This window comes from Ceraceosorus guamensis, assembly GCF_003144195.1.
Source record: "Ceraceosorus guamensis strain MCA 4658 unplaced genomic scaffold IE81scaffold_60, whole genome shotgun sequence".
Taxonomy (NCBI): Eukaryota; Fungi; Basidiomycota; class Exobasidiomycetes; order Ceraceosorales; family Ceraceosoraceae; genus Ceraceosorus; species Ceraceosorus guamensis.
Genome location: NW_020290055.1, coordinates 3,248 through 26,321, shown reverse-complemented (window position 1 = coordinate 26,321; position 23,074 = coordinate 3,248). Strand labels below are relative to the sequence as shown.

The 23,074-nt window shown below is 55.6% G+C and overlaps 8 protein-coding genes across 8 annotated transcripts; 3 read left to right on the top strand and 5 right to left on the bottom strand.

Moving 5' to 3' along the window:
- On the top strand, positions 1-2,524 carry IE81DRAFT_214006 (general substrate transporter). Its single transcript, XM_025510991.1, has 5 exons — positions 1-259; positions 514-750; positions 822-1,725; positions 1,810-1,910; positions 1,996-2,524. The coding sequence occupies exons 1-5, from the start codon at positions 175-177 to the stop codon at positions 2,418-2,420; spliced, it is 1,752 nt and encodes a 583-aa protein (XP_025367821.1). The 5' UTR covers positions 1-174; the 3' UTR covers positions 2,421-2,524.
- An 829-nt stretch (positions 2,525-3,353) lies between these two features.
- Positions 3,354-7,585, top strand: IE81DRAFT_368097 (hypothetical protein; the record flags this gene model as incomplete). The annotated part of the gene is made up of 2 exons (XM_025517124.1): positions 3,354-3,712; positions 4,097-7,585. Exons 1-2 carry the CDS (start codon positions 3,563-3,565, stop codon positions 7,583-7,585), a joined length of 3,639 nt encoding a protein of 1,212 aa, XP_025367820.1. The 5' UTR covers positions 3,354-3,562.
- A 52-nt stretch (positions 7,586-7,637) lies between these two features.
- On the bottom strand, positions 7,638-10,279 carry IE81DRAFT_304786 (Tudor/PWWP/MBT). Its single transcript, XM_025512308.1, has 7 exons — positions 10,012-10,279; positions 9,749-9,806; positions 9,227-9,318; positions 8,771-9,107; positions 8,607-8,673; positions 8,339-8,421; positions 7,638-8,271 (listed from the first exon to the last, which is right to left on the bottom strand). The coding sequence occupies exons 1-7, from the start codon at positions 10,044-10,046 to the stop codon at positions 7,939-7,941; spliced, it is 1,005 nt and encodes a 334-aa protein (XP_025367819.1). The 5' UTR covers positions 10,047-10,279; the 3' UTR covers positions 7,638-7,938.
- A 576-nt stretch (positions 10,280-10,855) lies between these two features.
- IE81DRAFT_325334 (hypothetical protein) lies at positions 10,856-13,154 on the top strand. The gene is made up of 8 exons (XM_025514483.1): positions 10,856-11,202; positions 11,294-11,507; positions 11,608-11,766; positions 11,856-11,926; positions 12,019-12,083; positions 12,158-12,436; positions 12,505-12,589; positions 12,681-13,154. The coding sequence occupies exons 1-8, from the start codon at positions 11,140-11,142 to the stop codon at positions 12,873-12,875; spliced, it is 1,131 nt and encodes a 376-aa protein (XP_025367818.1). The 5' UTR covers positions 10,856-11,139; the 3' UTR covers positions 12,876-13,154.
- Positions 13,155-13,266: 112 nt separating this feature from the next.
- Positions 13,267-14,510, bottom strand: IE81DRAFT_213736 (hypothetical protein). The gene is made up of 4 exons (XM_025510990.1): positions 14,211-14,510; positions 13,930-13,991; positions 13,618-13,826; positions 13,267-13,526 (listed from the first exon to the last, which is right to left on the bottom strand). Exons 1-4 carry the CDS (start codon positions 14,404-14,406, stop codon positions 13,352-13,354), a joined length of 642 nt encoding a protein of 213 aa, XP_025367817.1. The 5' UTR covers positions 14,407-14,510; the 3' UTR covers positions 13,267-13,351.
- Positions 14,511-15,630: 1,120 nt separating this feature from the next.
- Positions 15,631-16,597, bottom strand: IE81DRAFT_213677 (acyl-CoA N-acyltransferase). Its single transcript, XM_025510989.1, has 4 exons — positions 16,369-16,597; positions 16,118-16,266; positions 15,981-15,996; positions 15,631-15,903 (listed from the first exon to the last, which is right to left on the bottom strand). Exons 1-4 carry the CDS (start codon positions 16,461-16,463, stop codon positions 15,678-15,680), a joined length of 486 nt encoding a protein of 161 aa, XP_025367816.1. The 5' UTR covers positions 16,464-16,597; the 3' UTR covers positions 15,631-15,677.
- A 107-nt stretch (positions 16,598-16,704) lies between these two features.
- Positions 16,705-19,231, bottom strand: IE81DRAFT_213668 (hypothetical protein). The gene has a single exon (XM_025510988.1). The coding sequence runs from the start codon at positions 19,049-19,051 to the stop codon at positions 16,922-16,924; it is 2,130 nt and encodes a 709-aa protein (XP_025367815.1). The 5' UTR covers positions 19,052-19,231; the 3' UTR covers positions 16,705-16,921.
- A 736-nt stretch (positions 19,232-19,967) lies between these two features.
- IE81DRAFT_325330 (proton myo-inositol cotransporter) lies at positions 19,968-23,074 on the bottom strand. The gene is made up of 7 exons (XM_025514482.1): positions 21,970-23,074; positions 21,673-21,901; positions 21,182-21,596; positions 20,853-21,118; positions 20,627-20,710; positions 20,440-20,527; positions 19,968-20,346 (listed from the first exon to the last, which is right to left on the bottom strand). The coding sequence occupies exons 1-7, from the start codon at positions 22,591-22,593 to the stop codon at positions 20,109-20,111; spliced, it is 1,944 nt and encodes a 647-aa protein (XP_025367814.1). The 5' UTR covers positions 22,594-23,074; the 3' UTR covers positions 19,968-20,108.

The following is a 23,074-nucleotide window of genomic DNA, read 5'->3' as shown; positions in this document are numbered from 1 at the left end:
GCAACTCGAGCTCTATGCCTAGTGTTGTCTTACGCCCACCACCACCACCACCATCGAGCACCCCTCCCCGCCAGTGCTCAAGGTCCTTTCTCGCTACTGCGTTCTTCACCACACTCGATCACAGCACGACCCTGGTACAACGACTAGAAGTGTCCTCAGACCAGTGCTGCCATCATGGTGTTTCAACTCCCCGTTCTCGCAGGCTCAAGCTTGCGCGGCAAGCCTCTGACCGCCGTTATTGCCTTTATCTCCGGTGTTGGTGAGTTGATGCGACTGGGTGCTCGAAGGTCAGGTCCGGATGGGCGTCTAGGGCACGTCTTTCTGCAGCGTCGCCATTCTGGCCATGTGCGGTCGCTCATGGCCGAAGGAAGGCGCGTTCGAGGTTCGAGAACGTACCATGTGCTTGATGGATTCGAGTTTTTCGCAAGCGCTCGAGCGCATGCGCCTGTGCTTGCCTTTCGGTGGCGGTACAAGCAATCATCGTCTAACCTTTTTCTCCAACGATTCTTATAGGTTTTCTGCTCTTCGGTTACGATCAAGGTGTCATGTCAGGGCTTTTCGCGGCTGGGCAATTCTCTCTGAAGTTCCCTCAGCTCGCTGAAGTCGATCAATTCGGCAGGGCTATGGTTGATGGTAAAGAAGCCAACCCTGAGTTCGAGGCGAACGTGCAGGGTGCTGTGACTGCGATTTACGAAATTGGCGCCATGATTGGATCTCTCATTGTTTTGTGGAAGGGTGATGCAATCGGCAGTGAGTAGACAAGGGCGAGGCGAACTTCCAACTTCGTCAATTTTAACACACGTTTCGCACACATCGTGAAGGACGTACCTCGATCGCAATTGGCGCAACTGTCATGATCATCGGAGCTACAATCATGACGGCGTCTTATGAAATTGGCCAATTCACAGCAGGCCGAATCATCACGGGTATTGGAAACGGTATGAACACATCGACAATTCCCATGTGGCAATCCGAGCTCAGCAAAGCCCACAATCGTGGTCTTCTTGTGCTTATTGAAGGATCGCTGATCGCCGCTGGTATCATGATTTCTTACTGGATCGATTATGGCTTTTTCTTCCTGGACAACTCTTCAGTGCAGTGGCGTTTCCCCATCGCTTTCCAAGCCGCTTTCGCCATCATCTTGCTGATTGGCATTCTGTGCTTGCCCGAGTCACCCCGTTGGCTCATTAAGAAGGGGCAGATTGACCAGGCCAGCAGAGTACTGGCCCAGGTCGACAACACCACCGAGAACGATCCCGAAGTGCAGACTGTCGTTCGCCAGCTGCGCGAGTCTATCGAAGCGTCGGAGCAGTTGCTCGGAGACTTCAGCTACAAGGAGCTCCTACAGCAAGGACCCGAGCAGAACTTCTACAGAACTGCGATCGCTTTCACGGCCCAGGCCTTCCAGCAGCTGTCTGGTATCAACCTGATCACCTATTACGCGACGACGGTTTTCTTGTCCATCGTCCCTGACCGCAACACGGCTCGACTTCTCACGTGCGGCAACGGCACAGAGTACTTCGCTGCCTCGATCGTTGCACTATTCCTCATTGACACTCTGGGCCGTCGCAAACTCATGATTAGCACGGCTTTCATGATGAGCGCCTCGATGGCGGTGCTGGCGGGCACCGTTAGTGTGGTTCAGTCCAAGCCACCAGGAACAACTGGCATTGGTGCTTCATACGTGGCTGCTCTTTTCCTGTACCTCTTCAACACCTTCTTCGCGTGAGTTCCAGTTCCCCACGCGACTGGGTTTAGCGGGGGGCGCTGCTGACTCTTGAGTCGCATTTGCGCTCTCGTCGACCGCAGGTTCGGATGGCTCGGCATGACCTGGCTATACCCTCCCGAGATTACCCCTATTCGTATCCGCGCGCCGGCTTCCGCCATCGCTACCTCTTCGAACTGGATCTGTGAGTGAGAGATGTACAGTCTGGAGTTGTGTCGGCCGGCACTCTTGGAGCACGCGAGCTGATAGTGTTCGCGATTCCGGCGCAGTCAACTTCCTCGTCGTCATGATCACACCCCCAGCCTTCGACTCGATCAAGTATCGGACTTACATCATCTTCGCGGTCTTCAACATGTCGTTCGTCCCCGTCATCTACGCCTTCTTCCCCGAGACGAAGCGTCGTGGTCTGGAAGAGATGGACCTTATGTTCGCCGAAGCGCACGAAACGAAGTTCTGGCACGCTTCTCGCTTCATGACGGAGGCTTGCTACCTGTCCGTCACCAAGCCATACCTGTCTTCCGAGGAGCTCGACGTCGAGATTGCCAAGCGCTACGGATCTCAGGCCGTCAAGCACGGCAACGAAGGATACGATGTCGCCGAGAAGGCTTCTGACGACAAGGCCGAGAAGGCCGCCAGCGCCGAGGACGCGCGCGACCGCGACAGCTCCCGCAGCGGCAGCAACTCTCACGAATGAGCCATGAATGTAGTATACATTTGATTGCATGGAAGATTCTCCTCACAAACGACTTGGAATTATCTTAGCTTCGTATATCGCAAATCACCCGCTCTCAGGCATATCATCTTTTGCGTGTCGCGCCCATGCCTACAGCTGGCTTGCCATCGTCAATGCAAAATCCCCGCAACGACCTCATTCTACAATATCACATTAATGCTTCTCTGTCATGCCTTCGAAGACTCTGTTTGGACACTTCTCAATGATGTGCCTTGAGGCCAGCAGACGTTTGCCTTGCAGCGCCAAGCCAGGACGCACGGGGGAGTCCACGGACACTGAGCAGATCACATGCCTTTACAGCGACAATGCACCCAGAGTGGAGAGGTGAGATTGAGCGCAGTGAGACCATCCTACCGGTCTGAATACATGCTTCGCATGCATGACCGCTCTGAATGCAGCAGTCGCAGCAAGCAGATGGAGAGAAGGGTGGAAGACAGACACTCGATCTTGACTTGAGCGCTTCCTTCCAACGTGCGCGTACGTCTCTTCTGCGCCAGTCGGCTGCTGCGGAGACGTCTTGTTGATGGTCTGTGCATGCTGCCGATCTGGACGGCTACAAGAACGATGTGGTCCTCACCGTGACTGATCATATGAAACAATCACGAAAGGCGTTTGCGACGACCTTTGTCTTATTTGTGGCTTTCAGCAAGCAAAATTGTTGATTGCGCAGTCAAAAGTCCCCATGGTGAGTAGGTATGATGTATGTATGCACGCCCCAACTCTCGTCCTTCGCTGAGCAGCTGGAGTTCTGCATGAGTGCGCGTGCTGCTGGACTGCTTGCCGGCGTGCGGCGTTGTTGCTGCGCGCTGCGCGTTTGCGATTTCACGCGACGCTGCTGCTAAACTCGACTCACGAGCTCACTTGAGTCAAGCCCACAACTGTGACTGCTGAGCACCTGCTCCTCCACCTCATCTGCCTGCATGGCCGGATTCTACAGCAGCAGGATCACCATGCAGCACCCTGAACAGTGTGAGTTTGAACTTCACTTAACGCGGTGAAGCTTTGAAGGTGAACGGATCCCCCACTTTTAGAGCATCCAACGCGATTCGCTGAGCCTAGACCGGCCTTTGAGCCTCTTCTACAACTGCCCCATCTGCTCGTGAATGCCTTCCACCAACCATCCCAACCTCAATCCCTCAATTTGTGCTAGGCGCAGCAAGCAAGAGCTTGGATCGCCGAACGCACCAGCCAGCAGAGGTCGCGCGCGCGCGCGCGCTTCGGGTCACGGAACTCGTGAGCTTGAACATCAGCAGGTGAGCGCTGAGCGTGGAGAACGAGCTTAAACTGGGGCAGTCGCGTGGGGGCGGGTGAGCAGAGCGCGCGTGTGGAGAGGTTGGAAGCCGGAAGGCGCCGCTCAACAGACTGAGGGAGTGACTTGACTGGCTTGTCTGGTTGATCACGTCTGTGTGGACTAGCGTTAGCCTCGCTTCCGACTATTCGTGCTCCCAGCCAGCCCTTTCTTGCAACTCCGTTTCATCCAACGGCCTGGAGTACAAGAGCAGATCGACGTCTTGCTGAGCCAGCTCAGCCGCTGATCATCTCGGTGCATCGAGCGGGCCTATTCCCCAACTGATTGGCTTCTCGATCACTATCAGCTTCGAACTGACTCCCTTGCTTCATCCATCCCGGCAAACAAGCGAGCTGCGCAAGGCAAACGATGGAGTGAAAGGACTGCGAAGGCACACCTTTTCGCTATGACAATCATCCCCGAACAAGGCAAGAGTGGTACAGGTGAAACGCGCTCAAGAGTACAAGAAGAGGGCACATCCGGCGAAGACTTCGGCAGCAGCAGAGGCCATCCCGCCGGTTCTCCTAGCTTACCACCTGCACCAACCTACACCCCTACTTCGACTCCATCCGCTCACTCCGGCTCGTCAGGCAACGCACAGGGAGGGGCTTCTTTCAGAATGTCTGATTCGCACGCTGCGCCGAGCTCAGCAGCCTCCTCGGGAACGGCTGAGTGGACGCACGTAGAGGCTCCTGCCTCAGCTATCCCAAGCGAGATTGTTCCCCCTTCTATCCACAATGACGACGAGTCAACCGCCCCTGCTTCGCCTCCGGGCTACACGCCTTCACTCTCTCCTCCACCTTCACACGCCGAGTCTCTGCGAGATCTAGCTCTGTCCATTCCCGACAGTGATCCAGTCGTCGGCGCGGCTCGTCAAGGCGCATCTGCTCGTCCAGATCTCGAAAATGTGCCCGAGTACAGCGCAACGTTTCAAGACGACCAGGACGAGGAACAACGCCAGCGAGTGCAAGCAGCAAGTGCTGACTGGATGGGCTTGCTTGGTCTTAGCGGTCAAGGCATCAACGCTGCTAATTCTGCAACTAGTGTCGGATTCATGGCTGCTCGCTACGGTACCTCTTTCGGCCTTGCCTTGGCCAAACGCATTACCCAGGCCGTCGTCGCCTTGCCTGCCTTTGCCATCGATGCTGGGATGGGCAACACGCCCACCCTTCCTCGCGATGGTGCAGGCGCTGACGGCTTTGGCACCACCGCGGCACAGACTGCGCATGCGGCGGTAGGAGGATTATTTGATGTGATCAGCACACTGGCACTCGGAGGCATCGACATCGGTGGCGCTCTGACAGGAGCAGGTCTTGGTGCGTTGGGATCCTCCATCGAAGGTGTCAGGAGAATGCTAGGTAGCGAAGTGCTGCGGTCCTTGGCTGCGTTCAACAGATTGGTGAAGAGGGAATGGAACTCTCAATGTGATACTCTACCACCGGGTGGCATTCCGCACTACTCTACCCTTATGGTGACGCAGGCCATCACTACGTGGGTCTGCATTCAGCTGGTCACCCGCGAACATTACGAAGCCAGGATGCTGCGCGAGCTGGTGGAGGTGGACTTTGAAGCTCTGAACGCCGAGCACGAAGCGCAAAAGGCTGCGGATGCCGTGAACGCTGAGCGAGCGGCGCTGGCACCAGGAGCCACTGCTCCCTCAGCTCCAGGACAAAGACAGGCTTCTGTGCGCATCACAGCAGAAGACACGCTGCCTGGCGACGATGGTGCCATCGTCGCAGCAGAAATCGGCCACTCCGCACCCACCTCTCCTATCCAGCATGAGCATACCGTGCCAAGAGAGGGTAGCGCTACTCTGCCCCCGACTTCTGACCCTTTGCCAGCCCCGCTGACTCAGCACGAGGCGCTTCAAGGGCTGCGCAGGTATTCAAAGCTTGTGTTGGGCGTGTATGGTGGCACCGCCCTTGCCTACATGGGAAGCTTGCCCACTGATCTGTTTCAGAGTTCGTCCGAAGGTGCAGCGGGTGCTGGTCCCTCGACATCCTCAGATCGAAACAGTGCGGGAGTCGCCGCAGCTGCGGCGGTCGCTGATGCGGCCGGAACTGGCGACGCACCTCTCCTGGGCCCGGATGCGCCGCCGGCGCGCTCAAATCAAGAGGATAGAGTGGACTTCCTCAGAGCAGCGATGAGGATGGACTTGGAAGATGAAGAGCTCGATCCTTCAGACAGGGAAGCCGCAGAGCAGGAAAGACTCGCCCTGGTCAGCTCGGCTCAGCCACCAGTCAGCACCCTGTTTACAGACGAGCCAGAAGATGTCATGCCCGGAGCTTTTGGTGTGTCTCTTACTCAGCCTGCACCCAGCGCCGCCGCGCCAACCATCGCCTCCCCTACACAGGAGATCACCTCACCGGTTCGACAAGCCAGCGGCGTAAGCTACGTCGACGTGCTTTCGGGCAGACACGACGCAGACCTTTTCCATCGCCTCGGAGGTTTGCCAGAAGGTGCAGCTGTGGAGGGAACCTATGCAGACGTCGACGTGGACAGCAGCACAGCGGAGGGCTCAACATCTGGTGCTCGGGCCGCTTTGAGAGCAGCTGCCGCTTCGAACTCGAGGAGACGCACCAAGGTGGCTCTTCCTTCTCAGCCTCGGTACTACGTCGTTTTGGATCATCCTGCGAAACGCGTCATTCTCGTCCTACGAGGTTCCCTCAGTCTCGGTGACATTGCTATCGACCTCACCTGTGAGAGCGCGCCCTTCGAATGGCGCCCTGATCACGATGGTCCGCAGTCTGCCAGCTTCAACGCAACGCCTGATGTTTCGGCTATGTCGGCCCACACCACGAGCGAGGCCTTCCCGCTTGACCGCAAAGATCCACTCGATTTCGAGTCCGATAATGGCGCCAGGATCCTCTCTGATGAAGAGCTCGACTCGCGTAGTCGCGATTTGGTACATGAAGGGATGATGGAGACGGCACACGACATCGGAGATGTGGGCCGACCTGTTCATCGAGCGGTCGCCAGAGCCCTACGCAAACATCCAGAGTATTCTCTGGATATCACTGGTCACAGTCTCGGTGCTGGTGTCGCTGCACTGCTGGCACTTCTTTGGGCTAGCCCCAAGACTTGTCTGACCATTCCCTCTTCGGGTCTGCCGCCCGGACGGCGCGTGCATGCTTTCGCATTTGCAACACCAGCTAGCATGAGTGCCCCACTGGGACGCAAGTGCGCTTCGCTCATCACCAGCTTCGCCTACTCGTACGATCTGGTATGCCGGCTCAGCCTCGGAAGTATACAGGACATCAGGAATGCTGCTGCGTGGCTTTGTTACGAAGACAAACAGAGCCAACTCGCTCAACAAAGGCTGCGTCAGCAAGCGCGAGCGATCAGCGTTGCCCCGACTAATGGTGTATCCGCTGCTGATTCAGAAGACGTCGACATGGGCGGCTCGACTCCTACTGCGTTACCTGCAGACTTGCCCGCCGCTGCTGCACCTCTGCGTATGACGGACATCATCACACAGACTTTCCAGCACCAGACCGGAAGATTGGATCGAGACCTGACTCGGAAGGCAGATGTCGAGGCGTCAATGCTGGCACTTCGGAAGACGCTCGAAGCCAGCATGCAACACGTCGAGCTCTACCCTCCAGGCAACGTCCTCTACGCCGTCAAGCCCGGAGACTTGACCACGTACCCCACTTCGGCTCAGTCTTCCGACTATTCGGGAAGAGCCCACAGCTTCCCCAGCAAGCTGTACCATCTAAAGACCGATGGTAAGAGGGAGAAAGTCTGGGACCAAATTATCTTCTCTAGGACCATGCTCAGTTGTCACTTGCCTCACGAGTATGATGCTGTCCTGCATCAGTACCCTTTCCACACTTGAGCAATGAAATCTCAATCTTCCAAAGCCCACTCTTTCGCACTCGCAATTCGCGCAGCTGAACGTCTTTCTGAGATACCAAATCCCAGTGATCACGCCTGAACACTGTACTCATGACAGGCTTGAAGTTTGTTCTTCTTGCTAATGGCCATTGCAGACCGCCAGGTTTTCGGAAAGAACTGCAGGAAAATCGAGAAAGAGCGAGTGGTCGCCCTCTGGTCGTCGAAAAAGTACATCGATTCGCGAGATTTCACGTGTTGTCATCGAAACGCCGATCTCGCATCGTCTGGCCCTAGTTGGCGATTGTCGCCTGAAGCGCGTGCATCTGAGAGCACTCTCAAGCCAAGCTCCAAGGCTCATGAAGCTTCTGCGGCAGCTTCATCTTGTTTGGTCTCTGCGGCAGGGTCTTCAGAGTCATTCGTGGGCTCATCTTTGGCAGCCGCTGCACCTCCAGCGCTACCATTCGAGACTCTGGGCGCACCTCCTCCTCCTCCAGCCATTACGTCTCCCCATTTTTGGCACAGCGCCTGTGCTCGCCCAGCGAAGTTGAATTCGTCGTTTTTGGGAATATCGGTGAGCAGCGCAATGCGCTTCATCACCTTGCCGATCTTCGTCTCCCTCAACTGCTCCTCAGTAATGTCCGTGTAGCTCTCAACTGATTTGAAAGTCTTGTCAAAGTTTGGCGTCTCCTTCAGGTGGGCAAGAGTGGACAGGTCAGTATGGCCTCGCGAATTTCTAAGATCCCTAATTACTCACATCCTCCTTGATAATGCCGTCCTTGGGCAAGAAGCCTCGCTGCAAAGCGTGTCGCCATCCGTACACCATCTTTGTCTCGGGATCTGCAAGGAAGCATTCGCAAGTGTAGCGAGGTACGTCGAGGATGAGCACCGGTAGTTATAAACGCCGAGGTACCACGCTCGAGTGTTTCCTTATTTATCGCTGGGTAGCCCAAGTCTAAGGACCCAGGAGCCACTCCGGCAGAGGCATAGCCAAGCTTTCAGGAAGCCTGATGACCCTCGCTCACCTTGTGCGACGCTTTCTTCATCACCAGCAGCACTCTTTCGAGCACTGGCAGCCCTTTCTTTCTCGTCCTAATTGCAGGTAAGATTCGGGCGTACGGGTTCATGTGAGCGCGTGGAAAAAGCAAGTCGGACAGGGGTCCTCGAATATACTCTCTGCCCTACTCACATCTCCCTTCTTCTGCTTCTTTGCCTTGGATTCTGCAGACTCGCGAATCTTTCCTCCTTTCTTTTCTTCCCGCTTCCTCTTATCCTTACCGCCACGCTTGGCGGTGATGGTGTCGTCATCTTCATCCTCCGCCAGCTCATCCTGGCCCTCAGCAAATTCTAAAGCTGCTTCTTCCGCATTTTTGACAATGACGTTCTGCTCGTCGTTCCAGTCACTGGGGTCCTGCGCAATCAAGAAAGCTTGACGAAGATCTGCCTTTGCTCTCGAGGGCTCATCCAAGAAAGCCTTGATCTCCTTGGGCGTAAGGTGGTTCATCTCATAGCCTTTGAACCAATTGCTGTTGGGTGCCAAATTAGTCAATTCGATCGATGGTCAGTAGAGCCCGCGATTCAGGTGAGTGGCTCAGACCAATATCACTGTCGCGTGCATTCTCGCGGTCGTGGTGCCTTCACTCACTAGTCGGCTTGAGGGAAGAAGCGCACAGTGTACACGCCTTTGCCTGGCCTCTGCTTATTGACCGAAGTGGGCACGTTCTTCTCATCGACAACCTGATTATCAGAGGTAGAGAAGGTCAACATGAAACATTCACAGCAAATGCTGAAATGGGGGCTCCGGCAACAAGGGGTGCCTAAGCTCCAAATCAGGTCGACATGACCTGACCTGACCTGAGGCACGGCGCGCAACCAGCGAGATGCACCTGCAGAAGCCTTTCATTGAAGATGGCACCCTCCATCTAAGCTCTCCGCTCGAGGTACAGAATAGCGCACAATGCCAGAAGGCGAGGTTGCAGGCGACCCTGAACATCGGATGCTGACCCTACGCGCAAGCTCGCGACTTTGTCGCTGCAGCACGCCAAGGGTAAAAAAACGCTAGGCTGTCCAAAAAGCCATGGCGCATTTGCACCTGTGCGTCCTCTTGATGCACGGACCGCGCACATGTGGTCGTGACTACCCAAAGATGCGACGTGACTCTACTCACAATGCCAGGCCATGGTGGATACCCCTTCACCTTGGCCATTACGACATCGCCCGCATTGCTGATGGAGCAGAATTCCGGAAGTCGCAATCAGGGCACGAGCGTACGGCGAAGCAGCGCGAAAGCGCAGGAGGATAATTGTCAGGCATCATCGTGGTGGCGGATCGGTGAGGAAGGAAAGGTCTAGTCAGCACACCAACGTTGCGATGCTGTGGACAGCTGGCCTCGCGCGAGACCGCACGCGCGAAGACTGGTGCGCCACCCACAAGGTTTTATCCTCCCTTGGCTTCGAGGAGGGCATGGTAATGAAGCTTGTTCGGGCGCTTGATGAGGAATGTCTGAATGTGGTAGGTTGAAGGGTGAGCCAACTGGCGACTTTTGATGGTGCGCCAAGTTCCGGAGACCTTGTGTGACCAGCTTCCGAACGCCTCGTGTTAAGCCTTGGCAATCGTCTAAGAACAGCCAGCCCCCTAGTAAGCTCAACGAAGGTGACGATACGATGAGCTTCCTTTGTAGTAGTAATGTCTTGATGTTGATGGTGATGGTGGTGGTGGTGGTGGTGGTACTTGTGATGCTTGCCCTCGCAAAGTAGCATACGCGGGGCTCAATGATGCCGCACGCGTCAAAGCCATGCGCAGCTCTTGTCACTAGGTTTGGGCTGACTGACGCATGGGCGCGATCGAACAGGCAAATCAATCAATCACCCTCTGCTCGCCCCCAAGCCGCTTGATTGTGCTTGCTGTGCGACGCTCCAAACCTCAGCCTTGCGCGCAACGCGGCACTCACGCACGCACGCAACAGCAGCAGCAGCAGCAGCAGCAGCAGCAGCAGCAGCACTTCATCGCAAACGCTCACGTCCCGCGCCCGTGCGCGGGAATCCACAGTCACGATCGAGTGCGGTTCGCCCTCCCCTCACGCGACGCGATCGATCGCGTTGCCGCTCATCACACGCAAGAAGAACCTCCCGAGAGATGGGCAGCTCACTCGGCCGAGTGATGCGGGCACAGCTCACGTGACACTCCGTCTGAAGTGCCCACCTGACGTTATTTGGCAGCGCATGGTGACGCGCGACAAACGCCAAACTCTCCTGCGAACAGGTTCAAATTTGACTTTTGAGGGCTCGTGGCTACAACAGAGTAACGGATAGGAGGATGCCTCTCTGCAACCAGTATCCTTGTCCAAGCAACCCTCGAGACGTGCCGCAACTGACCAAGGAACCGAAGTTGTACACCACGACGCTCAGTGCGCAGACCAGGCACGAGACCCGCACGCACCAGCTGGAGAAGTAACGGCATCTCGCTACCCAGAACCGCGTACAAAGCACGAATTGCGTGCGTGCAGACGTCTCCGCCCCAGCGATTCCCCAGTCCGTCGACCGTTTTGGAAGAGTCGAGATGGCGAAGAGCAAGATAGAGAAGGCGAAGGGCGATCAGCCCAAAAAGGTCGCCGTCGATAAGGTGAGTGCGGCAGCAATGGATGCACTCATTATGAGCGACAATCACACCTGACGCGGGAACACTACGCGACCCCGTTCCCACGTATCTTCAGACCTTTGGCATGAAGAACAAAAAGGGAGCCAAAGGCCAGCAGCAAGTCAAGGTCTTGCAGCAGCAGCAGGCAATGGCCGGCAAGACTCCTGCGGAGTTGGCTGCTCAGAGGAAGAGGGAGGAAGACAAAAGGGCAAAAGCCGAAGCCGAAAAGCTGCGAAAGAAGGAGATGGAGAACATTCTAATTATCCAGCCCAAAGTGCCTTTTGGTGTCGGTGAGTTGGGGCATGGGAGAAGTGGAACGCTCGCACAGCGCATCAAGAACAGCACGGCAATAGCTGCACCGCTCACACGATCCGCCACACACTGTTGCAGACCCAAAGACTGTCACATGCGAATTCTGGAAGCACGGCAAATGCGACAAGTCAGCGAACAGGTGCAAATTCGCTCACGAACACAATGCGAACAGAAAGGTCGAGAAGAAGGATCTGTACACCGACATGAGAGAGGGTGACGAAGATGCCAAAAAGTCAGGTGTGTGTCGCAGGCGCGTTGAGTGAACACGGTCACTTCCACGGCTTGCATGAGCACGGAGACTCACTCGTTGCTTTCATTGCCTGTAGACACCATGGACAAGTGGGACGAGGCCAAATTGCAGCAGGTAGTTCTCTCCAAGCACGGCAATCCAAAATCGGTGAGTCCAAGAGTGTACACAGGACAGGATCTTGGGCCCAATCGCAGATGAAGTGGAGAATCACTCACTTTGTTGGCCTTTTGGATGTCCAGACGACGGACAAGGTGTGCAAATATTTCCTCACTGCTGTCGAGGACGGCAAGTACGGATGGTTCTGGTGAGTTGTTTGCTGGGCTTGGTTCGTTTTCCCAGCGTAGATCAGCTCTTACGCGACAGCCTTTTGACTCCCAGGGTGTGCCCCAATGGCGGAGATAACTGCATGTACAGACACGCCTTGCCGCCAGGATTTGTACTCAAGTCGCAACGCAAAGCCATGGAAGAGGAGGAGAAGGCAAACGAGATTTCGCTAGAGGACTTTCTGGAAAGCGCCAGGCACAAGTTGGGAGCCGGTAAGGGCACGCCAGTCACCGAAGAGAGTTTCAAGGTGTGGAAGCAGAGGAGGACAGATGCTAAACAGGCTCAGGAAGACACAGAGAAGGCCAAGAAGGCTCAGCAAGCTGCTGCAAACAAGTGAGTTGTGGTCTTGGCTCAACACTCGAGCACAAGCATCGCTGACGTTCGCGCATCGACTTCTGCAGAATGGCCGGTCTCACTGGAAGAGAAATGTGGACCTTGAATGCAGAGCTGCTGGGCCAGGATGATGATGATGGCGATGACGACGAGGTGAGTTGGGTCTGCAGAATCTTCGTCCCCGCAATCTTATAAGCCAACCGAACACCCACTCACCCCCCACCCCCCCAACCCCCCTTGACAGTACGACATGGCGACATACATGAAGAGCTGGCAACAAGAGAGGCAAGCGGAGGAGGAGAGGGAAGGCGGGATCAGCGATGGAGAGGATGAGCCTGTAACGGAGCAGGCGGGTGCAGCGGCGAGCAATGAGGAGAAGATGGCATCTTTGAGCGTCAATGGCGACGAGGGTCAGGAAGTGGGCAGACGGAAGGAGTAGCTCTACTATGCTGGTTTCCCCCCTCTCTGCGCACTTCCCTTCCAGCATCGCAATATTTGGTTGACTGCAGCACACATGAACTCCTCGTCTGAATGAGCTCGCTCCCGACCCACCAGTGCGGGCACTCGCAGCTCAGCGTGTGAGGGAAAGTGAGGAAGGGTGAAGGTGTGTCCATCAACCTCGCACAACGTCCTGGAAGTACTTGAAGCCCTGAATGGAGGACGAGCACATAATCGTGCCTTCAGCACGCGTCATAAATCGAGATTGGATACTAACCTCCGGCGAAGGCCTTGCGAGAGAGCGCATGCGCGCTGAGTCTGATGGATCGCATTAGTTTGCGATGGTCTAGAATATGCACGTCGTGCCTCGATCACGCTCGTCAGGGGAGGGGTGTTGACGTCTCGATTGTCCCAATGGTGCTCTGTGGCGCACCTCTATTGCCCACTATCCGTCTGGTGCAAGGATGGCCATACCAATTAGGCTTTGTGCACCAACTTATTGCCCTCCCTTTCCAGCTTTGCGCCCACTGCCTTGGCCCTGTTGATCAGCGGTGCCTCGAGCTCATCCACTTTGGCCTCTGCTTTACGCTCGTTGGCGCCGCCCGCAGCTTGGACCGACAGGAAGGTGTTCCATCCGACAGACACGACATTACTACCAAGGTGCAGGGGATAATCGAGATGCCGATCAGATGTCTGCGAGCGTGCTTCGCAAGGGCCGAAGATCTAAGAGCGCATACACTCACACGAATAGCAGCCTGAGGTGAGGAGGCACGATGCTGAAATTGATAGCTTGAACAGGTGCCCAGACACCAACAGCGGCTTTGTATGTTGGTAGCCAGGAAGTCTTGAGCTTCTCTTGAGCCGCCGAAAAAGGCTTGCCCTCGAGGAAGTTGGTAGCTGTGAAGAAGATGCTGATGATCAAGGGAGACATGATGACCTGGTCGAGCAGCACCTGTATGTCGAGCGCGGGGAGGGGGAGACAAGTTTCAATCATACGCAGTATACACCGCTCACGGCTGAGCAGAAACCACTGCTCTCTCCTGATTGGCACTCACCTTGGTTCCCAAAGTTGCGGCCTTGTTTTGAAACTTGACGCGCTCCAAGATCTTGCCCATCCCTATCGATTAGTCGGCAAGGCGAAGCGGCGCATTTGCGTGGTCAGCTAGGGTAAGCGCTTGCCGACTCGTGGCGGGCTCGCTACCCCTTCAATGCTGAGCCTGCTCGCAGTTTGGAGATGCGCGGGTGCTACTGTCGTCGGCTTCTCGTATCCAGATGAACGCGTTGCGCTCGATTGCCGTCTGCCAAGCTTAACAAAATGTCAAGGGCGGCCACTTACATGTGGACATGATAGGAGCAAAGATGACACCACCGTACACTGCTAGCCTACCGGTTCTGATCAGATCATGATTCTTGCCCTTCTTCTCAACAAATTGTTGCGCGATCGTGTCTCCTGTGGCGAAAAGGACGGATGCAGATGCGCACTGCCTAGGAAAGGTTGAAGACGTAGCGTTTATGAATCTCATAAAAGACATTTTGGGCGGTCTTGAGCTGAAGGGGGCGAGGGAGTCGCAAGTAAAGTGAGTAGAGGGAGGAGAGCTGAAAGCTGATGGGAGCTTGACGGATTCCTTGTCTGTGCGCGCTGGCTATGGCAGGCTGTGATGGAGCGGAGAGGAAGAGGAAAGGTGGGTCGAGGTAGGGCATAGATGTTACTGGGTGGCGATCGTGGATGAGAGTGTGCTGATGATTGCCAGATTCGCTGCACAACACAACTCACTGACTGGCTCCTTTGACTGCTGCTTCGTCGAGTCAAAACAAAGTTCCACCAGACTCACAGCTGTAGCACTCGTCACGACCGATGCTGCTGCTGCTGCTGCTGCTGCTGTCGACGATGCGCGGTAAGAACAAAGATCAATTGACGTGAATTATGCGCGGGCTGAAGGCCGTGCGTGCGTGCATGCGCTGATGCGTACTGGCCCTACTACTCCATCAGCAGCACTACAATATATACCGCGGCGTATACAGCAGTAGCTGCAGCTGCGCGCTGCTTGCTTGGTGTGCGCGCGCGTGTATATATGAACGGACGAAGCATCGATCGACCAGACGTCATGCTCGCTCGCTCTTCTTCCCGCCGTTAAATTCTTGATTGCTGATGTGCTGCTGCTGCAGCTGCTGCCCCGACCAGCCGCCGACATGCAGAATCCCAAATCTGACTTCTGACTGATGAGTCGAGCGCAAGACTGCTGACTAGACGCAAAAGCTGATGCGCATGCATGAGCCCTGCGTCGGCGTCTAGAGCATGCAGCAGCTGCAAGAGATCAGCTCTCATCTGTCACGTGCGTGCCTGCGTGCCCTGCGCGTGGCCAACCAAGCCGGGCGTGATGGTTGCCATGGGCCCGATCGAGCACCTGCTGCATGGCAACGTCTTTGGCACCTCATTGCTTCACGGCTCCTCATTGCTACTTCCATTTTCTACGCTGAGAATCACCAGTCGTCGATGGCTTCGACTTGCACAACTTCTCAGAGGCTACTTTTTAAGCTCAGACACTTCATCTCGAATTGGCAAAGCAGTCAAAGTATGCTGTCGGCTGAAGGATCTCAACGACGATGCCAAGAACACGTCTTCCGAGATGCCCAGTCATCATTCGCTTGTTCGGAGGCCACTTTGACAAAGCGCGTGACGAGTGATGCCGTCTGCAATGTCCGCGGCTAATCATTCCTTGTGTTGCTCACCCACCAGCTTGTAGTCCGGGTCCCACGTATACATAGCACGGTCGGATCTCTTGCCTACTTTGACGTACAGCAACTAGCAACGCAGCAATTGTGGAATCGTGTGGTCAAATCTGCACAATCGCGTCAACGCGAAATGTGTTTGGCCGGTCAGACTTACTTGAGCTCGATGGTTGTGAATCTGAGTGTGCCAGTACACTTTCGGCGACTTGGCTCGTCGTGCTTCAGCGTAGACGTGCTCGATCAAGGCTCGACCCGCACCTCCGTTGCGAATGCTCGGATCCACGAAGAGATCCTGAAGGCTGTTACGCAGAGCAGAGGCATCCAGCGCGATGAACATGAAGCGCATTGGCGGGCCGCACAGAGTTCCTTGACTCACTATACAACATCCTCGACTACAAGCGCGTGATTGATCGTGCGAAAAGTCAGGTCAACATCGTGAGATGGAACAGTGACAGACGTCATCCAAGGACTGGCACCCCCGAGACTGTGCTTGGCTTGTTGCCGGTCACTCACTGCTGGAAGTGCTGCGGTGGGGCATCCAGGTGGTAAAGCCGAGTATATGTCCCTCTGGGCTAACGGCTACCGCAGCTTGCACCACATCATCCGGGTCCAGGAAGCGGGCAAATGTAGTCTCGGTGACCTTCTCGGCGATCTCGCGCTCGCTGCAGACGTGAAAGGGAGCAGGGATGAGCTAACTTTGCGACAAGAGGGGACTTCACCACGGTGCGTAATGCCCGCATTCACTCCGAATCGCATCAGCTCACTAGAAAGCATTGTATCCTTCCCAAAGGCTTCTCCACCTTGCCTCGTCGCCAGATTCGATGGGCCGGGTAGTCACGGTGCCACGTTGCTGCAACATTTGATCAATTTGCTTCGTCCTGGAGCTCGAGATACCAGCGATTAAGGCGAAGAATAGAACGTGGTGCTCGACTTGACGCAGGTTCTGTCTTGCAGCTGTAGAAGAGATGCGAGGCAAGGAGCGGAGAAAGCCATCGTTGAAGGAGTGATGAACAATCATCATCCTGCGGTTCGAGTCACGCCGTCGCTGGCATGCACCAACAGGTCTTGTACGAGAACATTCTAGTCGCATCCGCTCACGTCCAATGACCAAATTGACATCCAATTGGAATGAGCAGAGTTTTTACAACAACGAAAACGTACACGCCAAGGGAATGATTATAATGTCCAGAACACTGAGGCGAAGCCAACTGAGACACGCCGCGGTCTCAAGCAAGCAGCTTTCGGGCGTTCGGGGAGGCAAGTTGCGTACGGCAATGGTAAAGCTGGCCTGGTCTTTCTTTCAACGTACTTCTTCCTTCAACCGTTGGGGGCTGACCAGAAGCTGGCGTCCAAGGTCATATCATCTAAGCGTTTAGCTTTGGTTCTGGCGAGGCCACGAGGACGTCGCGGTGATGCGTGGCTCTGCTCGTCGCGCGTCGGCGCGATTCTCTTGCGCGTGCTCTTCAAAGTCGGCGCATCCTTCTGTTCGACTTTGTCCTTGTCGCTGCTGTCGACCTTAAAAGCTTTGAATCTATCAGTCGACCGATCCTGATGTTCGTATACTTGTCTTTCGCCCGCATTGCGTATGTAGCTATCCATTTCTCCTTCATCGAAGAGCAGGGCATCAACACTTTCTTCGTCTAGGCTTTGAAGTGCTCTCAAAGTCAAAAGGGATTGTGGAAGGGCCGTACGCCGAGCAGATGGCGTGGTTGTGCCAGTCTTGCGGTCAGAGCTTTCAAGCGCTGTCAAGGCATCTTTCAGCTTGGAGATGTTTGTGCAAGTGCTAGAATCCGTGTGCAACTTCAATGAAGCAGATCGCTGCGGGCTACTTATCATGCTGGCTTGTCCTTTCGAATCAAGCAACAGTGCGGCGCGACTGCCTGTCGATTTCGAGTGAGTCTCGTAGCTTTCCCGTGCGCCTTCGCTGCCCGGAACAGCTGCATGGGCTGCCTGGGCTTGCAAGACATCTGGGGCAGGTGGACCGACCTCGGCCTCGTCTGCTTCTCCTCCGCTCCAAACGTCCTTCTCCCTGCCAGACAGCGGCACCCCGCATAAGGCAACGTCGCTGACGGTGTCTGAGAGACTCGGCTGTGACGCAGTACTCTCGACCATTTCGCGAAAGTCGACGACATCACCAAGGTAAGCGGCGAAAGCTCGACGAGATCCTGCTTCATCGTGTGCAGCGTGTCGTTTTCTACGCGCTGGCTTAGTGGTTTGAGGTGCGGTCGCGCGGGCGCTGGCGCTGCTTCTCCACCTGCAGGCATCGATTGCGGCGCTCGACCACTCTTCGTTGTACCAAGGTAGCTGCACTGCCAAGGGTGAGACGAGCTGAACGATGGCGCGATAATGGGCTTTGACGCCATCGTGTCGCGCTCCCGCACCCTGCAAAACGTGGATTGCAGGCAAAAGATTGGCGCTTTGCTCACCAACGTCAGGTGCGGGCGAGCTGTCTTCGGTGAGGTGGTACAGAGAGATAAGCGAATTGAGTGGTGAGACGGTACGGAGCGCGCCCTCTGTGGCGGCTATGAACACAGCATAGGCAAAGGGACCTTTGTTCCGCGCGGGCATACTGAAAGCCGGCTCATCGATGAACGCTTCTAGCGAACGATGCGCAAGAGTGATGACCGTCTTCCACACCTTCTTCCGATGAAGGGCACGCAGATACTCTACGGCTTGTCGAGACTTTTCGGCAAAGTCGTTCAGACCAACTTCGAGTCGGGTCACTTGCTCGAGAACATGCACGTAGTGCTGGACACGAGGAACTACGTACGACAATTTGAACCCTCGCAGTACCGCGTGTTCCGCTAGAAGCACGCGTACTCGCTTTGCCGCTCCCGATGTGGATATCCCGGAGCCGTGGATGGTTTCGCCCAAGGCCTCAGCCGAGTAAAAGCGACCACGAAGAGCCAAAACAAGCTGAGTGAGCACAGCTGCCACTGCGCTGCTCTGCGTGCCCCAAATCAGTCGCTCGCCAGAGCGCCCCTCCCTCAGACTAAGCGCAGAGCTTTCCGCTCGTGCGCCAGTCTTACGAAGCTGGTGGGACGAAGTCCTGGAGCGGCACAGATCGAAAAGGGCCATCACTTCGTCTGCATAGCGGGACAGTGCTGGATCGATGCCCTCCAAGGTTCCCAAGACCTGCTTTGCAAGCTCAGCTCGCTGTCTAAAGTCTCGCTGATGCTTTCTTTCCTCTGGACTTGTAGTGGCTGTTCCTGCCACGTGATGCCCTCTACGCCCTGCGCGAAAAGTCGAGGGTACGGCGTGTGTTCGGCTCGAGCTCAAGCGAACGCCGGTGCCATACTGGTCCACCTCATCGAAGCTCGGCTGATAGGAGAAGTCGGCTTCGAAAACATGGCCGCAGGCGACGCAGATGTCGCTGAAGCTCGCTGCGACCGACTCTCGCCCGTCATGTGAGCCGCAAGCGGGACATGCAAGCAGCCTCTCCTCCATACCTTGGGTTCCAGGAAGATGGGAGCGAGTTCAATGACGCTGCGCTTAGGAGGCTTCCATATGATGAGCTTGATCAATTTGATGAGGCATCTCCGCAGTCGCGATGGCTTCAGATAGCTGATTTCCTTGTCGAGGATCGCCTGCCAGACGCAGGCCCTACGTTCGTCCTTGGCCGCCAGATGCGTAAGAAGCTGGTGTCGCACATGTCCAATGCTGCAAGTGCGCGGTCCAGCAAATTTGTATGCGACGAAGCTGTGGCGTAGAATTGCAGCCTTGCGCGGGGTGGCGTGAGAGCCAATTCTCCAGCGGCGTTAGTGCGTGCAGGTCTCTGACAACACCATGGAAGCCCGTGGTCTAGTTTCACGTGGGTTCGAGTGGACAAGCTCTGTGCTTCCTTCTAGCGTCATCGACGAGCACACCAAATGCAGCTCCTATATGCAAGCCGTCAAAGCTTGTTGTGAATGTGTACGACGCCTGGCGAGAATCGGAAGTGGGCGAAGGAGAGGCGATCGATCGAGGCTTCGCTGGCTCCAATGCACCTGGAAGCCAGCTTGCCGCGGCACTTTCAAGTTCGAAGACGCGCTTGAGATGGAGTGACGGATGTCGAGTGTAGAACATGTGAGGGCCACAACCAAAGTGAGGAGTCACGATCAAAATTGTGTTTTGCGTTCGAGTCTCATCCGTCCTATAGCGACTGCGTGCATGCGTGACTCGTGACTGAAACACCGATGATGGGCTCACCAGCTGCTTCAGATGCATTTGATTTGGTCTGTCACGTGATATTTACGAGACGCATTCTTAGGCGTGCAATTTGAATCAAGAATCACGGATCCCTAATTTTGAATCATCGTCCAAGCTTCGACACTCAAAGTATCCGTGCCCACAGCTTCCAGAGCGTTCTCTTTGCCTACTTTGGCTCGTTCCCACTGCATATATCAAGCAGTGCGTATAGATTGCAAACAATCACAGTCACAGTTCGCAAGTACATTAAGTACATTGTAGAAAGGCGATCAAAGAAGCAAAAATCTGTGGGGCGAAGCCTGCGAGAGGCGTGAACTCAAAGAGGGTTGGCAGTGCGAGGAGCATTGGTGGTGTTGTCGAAGTTGTAAAGCTGCTCCTTCTCCACTTTTTGTCTGAAGATGTATTTCTTGGCGAAGTAGGGAATCTGTCGGATCTGGTACGCAGCATGCTTCTGCGTCGGAACGGCGAACACGCTGTCCAATTCTTCGAGCGACAGTCCCTTCGTCTCGGGGCAGAACAAGAACACGAGAGCGAACAGGATCAAGTTCCAACCTCTGGAGAGGAGGAGGAGGTCGGTACGAACGACCTCAAGGGCCTTAGCAAGCGAATGAGACCAGCTCAAAGGCGGACCGAGGCTGATGACTCACGCGTACCATCCGAATGCTCCCTGGGGCGTAAAGGCCTGCCTCAGCCTGAAGAAAGTCACTGCGAGGACCGCGTTGAAGAACCACAGAACTGGTTGTACGAGGTTGAATTTGGTGTGCAGGAAGAAGATTCAGCACGAGATTGAGAGCTGGATGCGGGAGGCCGGGAACTGGGAAAGTAGGCACTCACTGGCAGTCGCCTGAGACATTCCCAGCTCCCTGACACGAAGAGGAAACGCTTCTGCAGAGTAAGAGAAGGGCACCGGTCCCATGCCTGAGTGTGTGTTCCACAGAGTGAGGATAGATCAATGAGCAGATATGGGGACAAGGGTTTGCGAAGACGGCAAGACGAAGGGTGATGAGTCCGAGCCACAAGAAAAGGCCTGTGCTAAATATCTGTATCTGACGCTACTCACCGGGCGAATAAAAGACGGCATAGAGATAGATACCAGTGAGGACAATACCTGTACGGACTTGCTGTTCTTCAGCGAAGAAGCTGAAGCCAGTCATGAGAAGCGCCAGACACATGGGAGGCGTGGTCGCGAGGACAAGGTTGCGGCGGCCAAAGGTGTCAATCGTCCAGATGGCGGGCCCAGCGAACACGAAGTTCAGTATCCCGAAGCCGAAAGAGCCGAGCAGAGCATTGATGTCCGAGAAACCGGCGCCTGACAAGATGTTTGAGCTGAGGGTCGGTTCTTTTCTGCGTCAGCGAGTGCACCAGACCGGCTGGTCCGAGTCCACATACCTGTAGTACGCGATCACGTTTACTCCGCAGAATTGCTGACCGAACATCAGAATTGTGGACGCGTAGCTAGCACGGCGGTTGCGAGGGACGGTCCAGAGCTCAAGGAAACGGAATTTGCTCTGGGTATGCCGGACCGAGTTCTCCGCTTCGATGGTGACGTGCGCAAGGTACAAGTCACGGCAAGCTTGCAAGGGAGTGTTGCGAAGACGAAGGAAGCTCTTCATCGCCTGTGTATATCTGCCCTTCTTCATCAGCCAACGGGGAGACTCTGGCGAGGTGAAGACCTGAGCGGCTAGAATGATTGCCGGGAAGCAGGCGGAGGCCAGCATGATCCTCCAATTCAGACCTGTGATGCTCGGCGTTGTATCCTTGACATGATAGAAGGCAAGGTCCGAGACATAGCCGAGCATGATACCTGTAGGATGAAACTCTTACATCAGCAACACGAGGCAACATTTTGGGCTCGTATGGCTTCGCTTCATCAGACTTACCAAATGCAGTCCAGGTCTGCCACTGCATTACAAGGGCTCCGCGGATCAGAGGAGGAGCGCACTCGGCAGCGTAAACAGGGACAGTGGCACTGTTGGGTCCGATGCCAAGTCCGAGCACCAGGCGAGCGACAAACAAATGTTGCCAACTGTTGGTGACGGCCGACCAGATACATGTCAAGCAGCAGATGACGGCCCCGAAGAAGATCGTACCGCGGCGCCCAAGGAAGTGCTGGTCCAGGTGGCAGGTGCAGCTGGTCAGTCAAGGCTGCTAAGACGACAGGCCATGTATCAACTTACGTTGAGGGGGTCAGTCAGCCAGCAGCCCAGGAAGGCGCAGGCCACGTAAGGTGCGGCTCCGATCAAGCCACGAAGCCAATTGTCGCGATCGGCATTGTCGTCGCCGATTCCAAATTGAGCGGGAAAAAATAGAAGCGCTCCGTTGATGACAGATTCATCCATGCCCTGCACAGCTGCAGCAACGGCACAGAGCACGACCAAGGCGTACAATTGGAATGGATGGCTCCATTTGTGGGTGACCTCCCTCCTAAGCACCTCGCGGTCGGCTTCGTCGAGCTCAGGGACCGCGTCGAAGGCCAAAGGGTCCTGTGCCACGAGGGCACCTTTCACCATAATGTCCGTGTACTCGTCGAGGCCATAGCGCTGAGCGAATTCTTTGGCATCGAGCTTGATCTGCTCGCGCGGAATGCCTGCCAGCGGGTTGGCAATGCGAGCATCAACATTGTTGTTCACAAGCTGCTCGCCCAGCTTGCCGTCCCGGATGTGGGCATAGGCATCGGTATTGCCGGCAACCTTTTCTGAAGCATGTTCAGACCCCGAGCGATTGGCCTCATTGGTGTCGTAAATCGTGTGCGAGGCGGCGTCCCCGTCAGAGGCGCCTTTCTTTTCGTTCAGGTCAGCCATGCTGATGGCGAGTCGGTCAAATCAAAGGAAATGAAGGCAAGTCGGAGGATCAAGTCGGATGTCGGGGAGAGAGCGTGATGGAGGTGAAGAAGCTCGAGAAAGACGCTTTGCCAAAGGGTTCGCTCGCGCATGGGGAACCGCGGTGAATGCTCCTGCTCTTGAGGTATATATACCCGTCACTGGGCGAGCACGCCGTCATGCGATCGCGGCTCGTCTCCTGCTCCTTTTTCTCTCGCAAATGTGCTGCAATTCCAGGCGGGCAAACGCTTTCTCTAAGCAAGACCCGTGTGCGTAAAGTTTTGTGCCTGCGTCTTCTGTGTCTGCTTACGCAGAGGGAGCACAGCAGTTCATGGGGAGAAGATGGATGAGACACCCTTCGGAGCAGATGTATCGCCCGAATGTCGGAGCCATGCAAAGGAGGCTAGTCAGATGTGCGCTCGACTTCACCTCATCCAGCGGCGGGCGACGCGTCTCTTTGCGG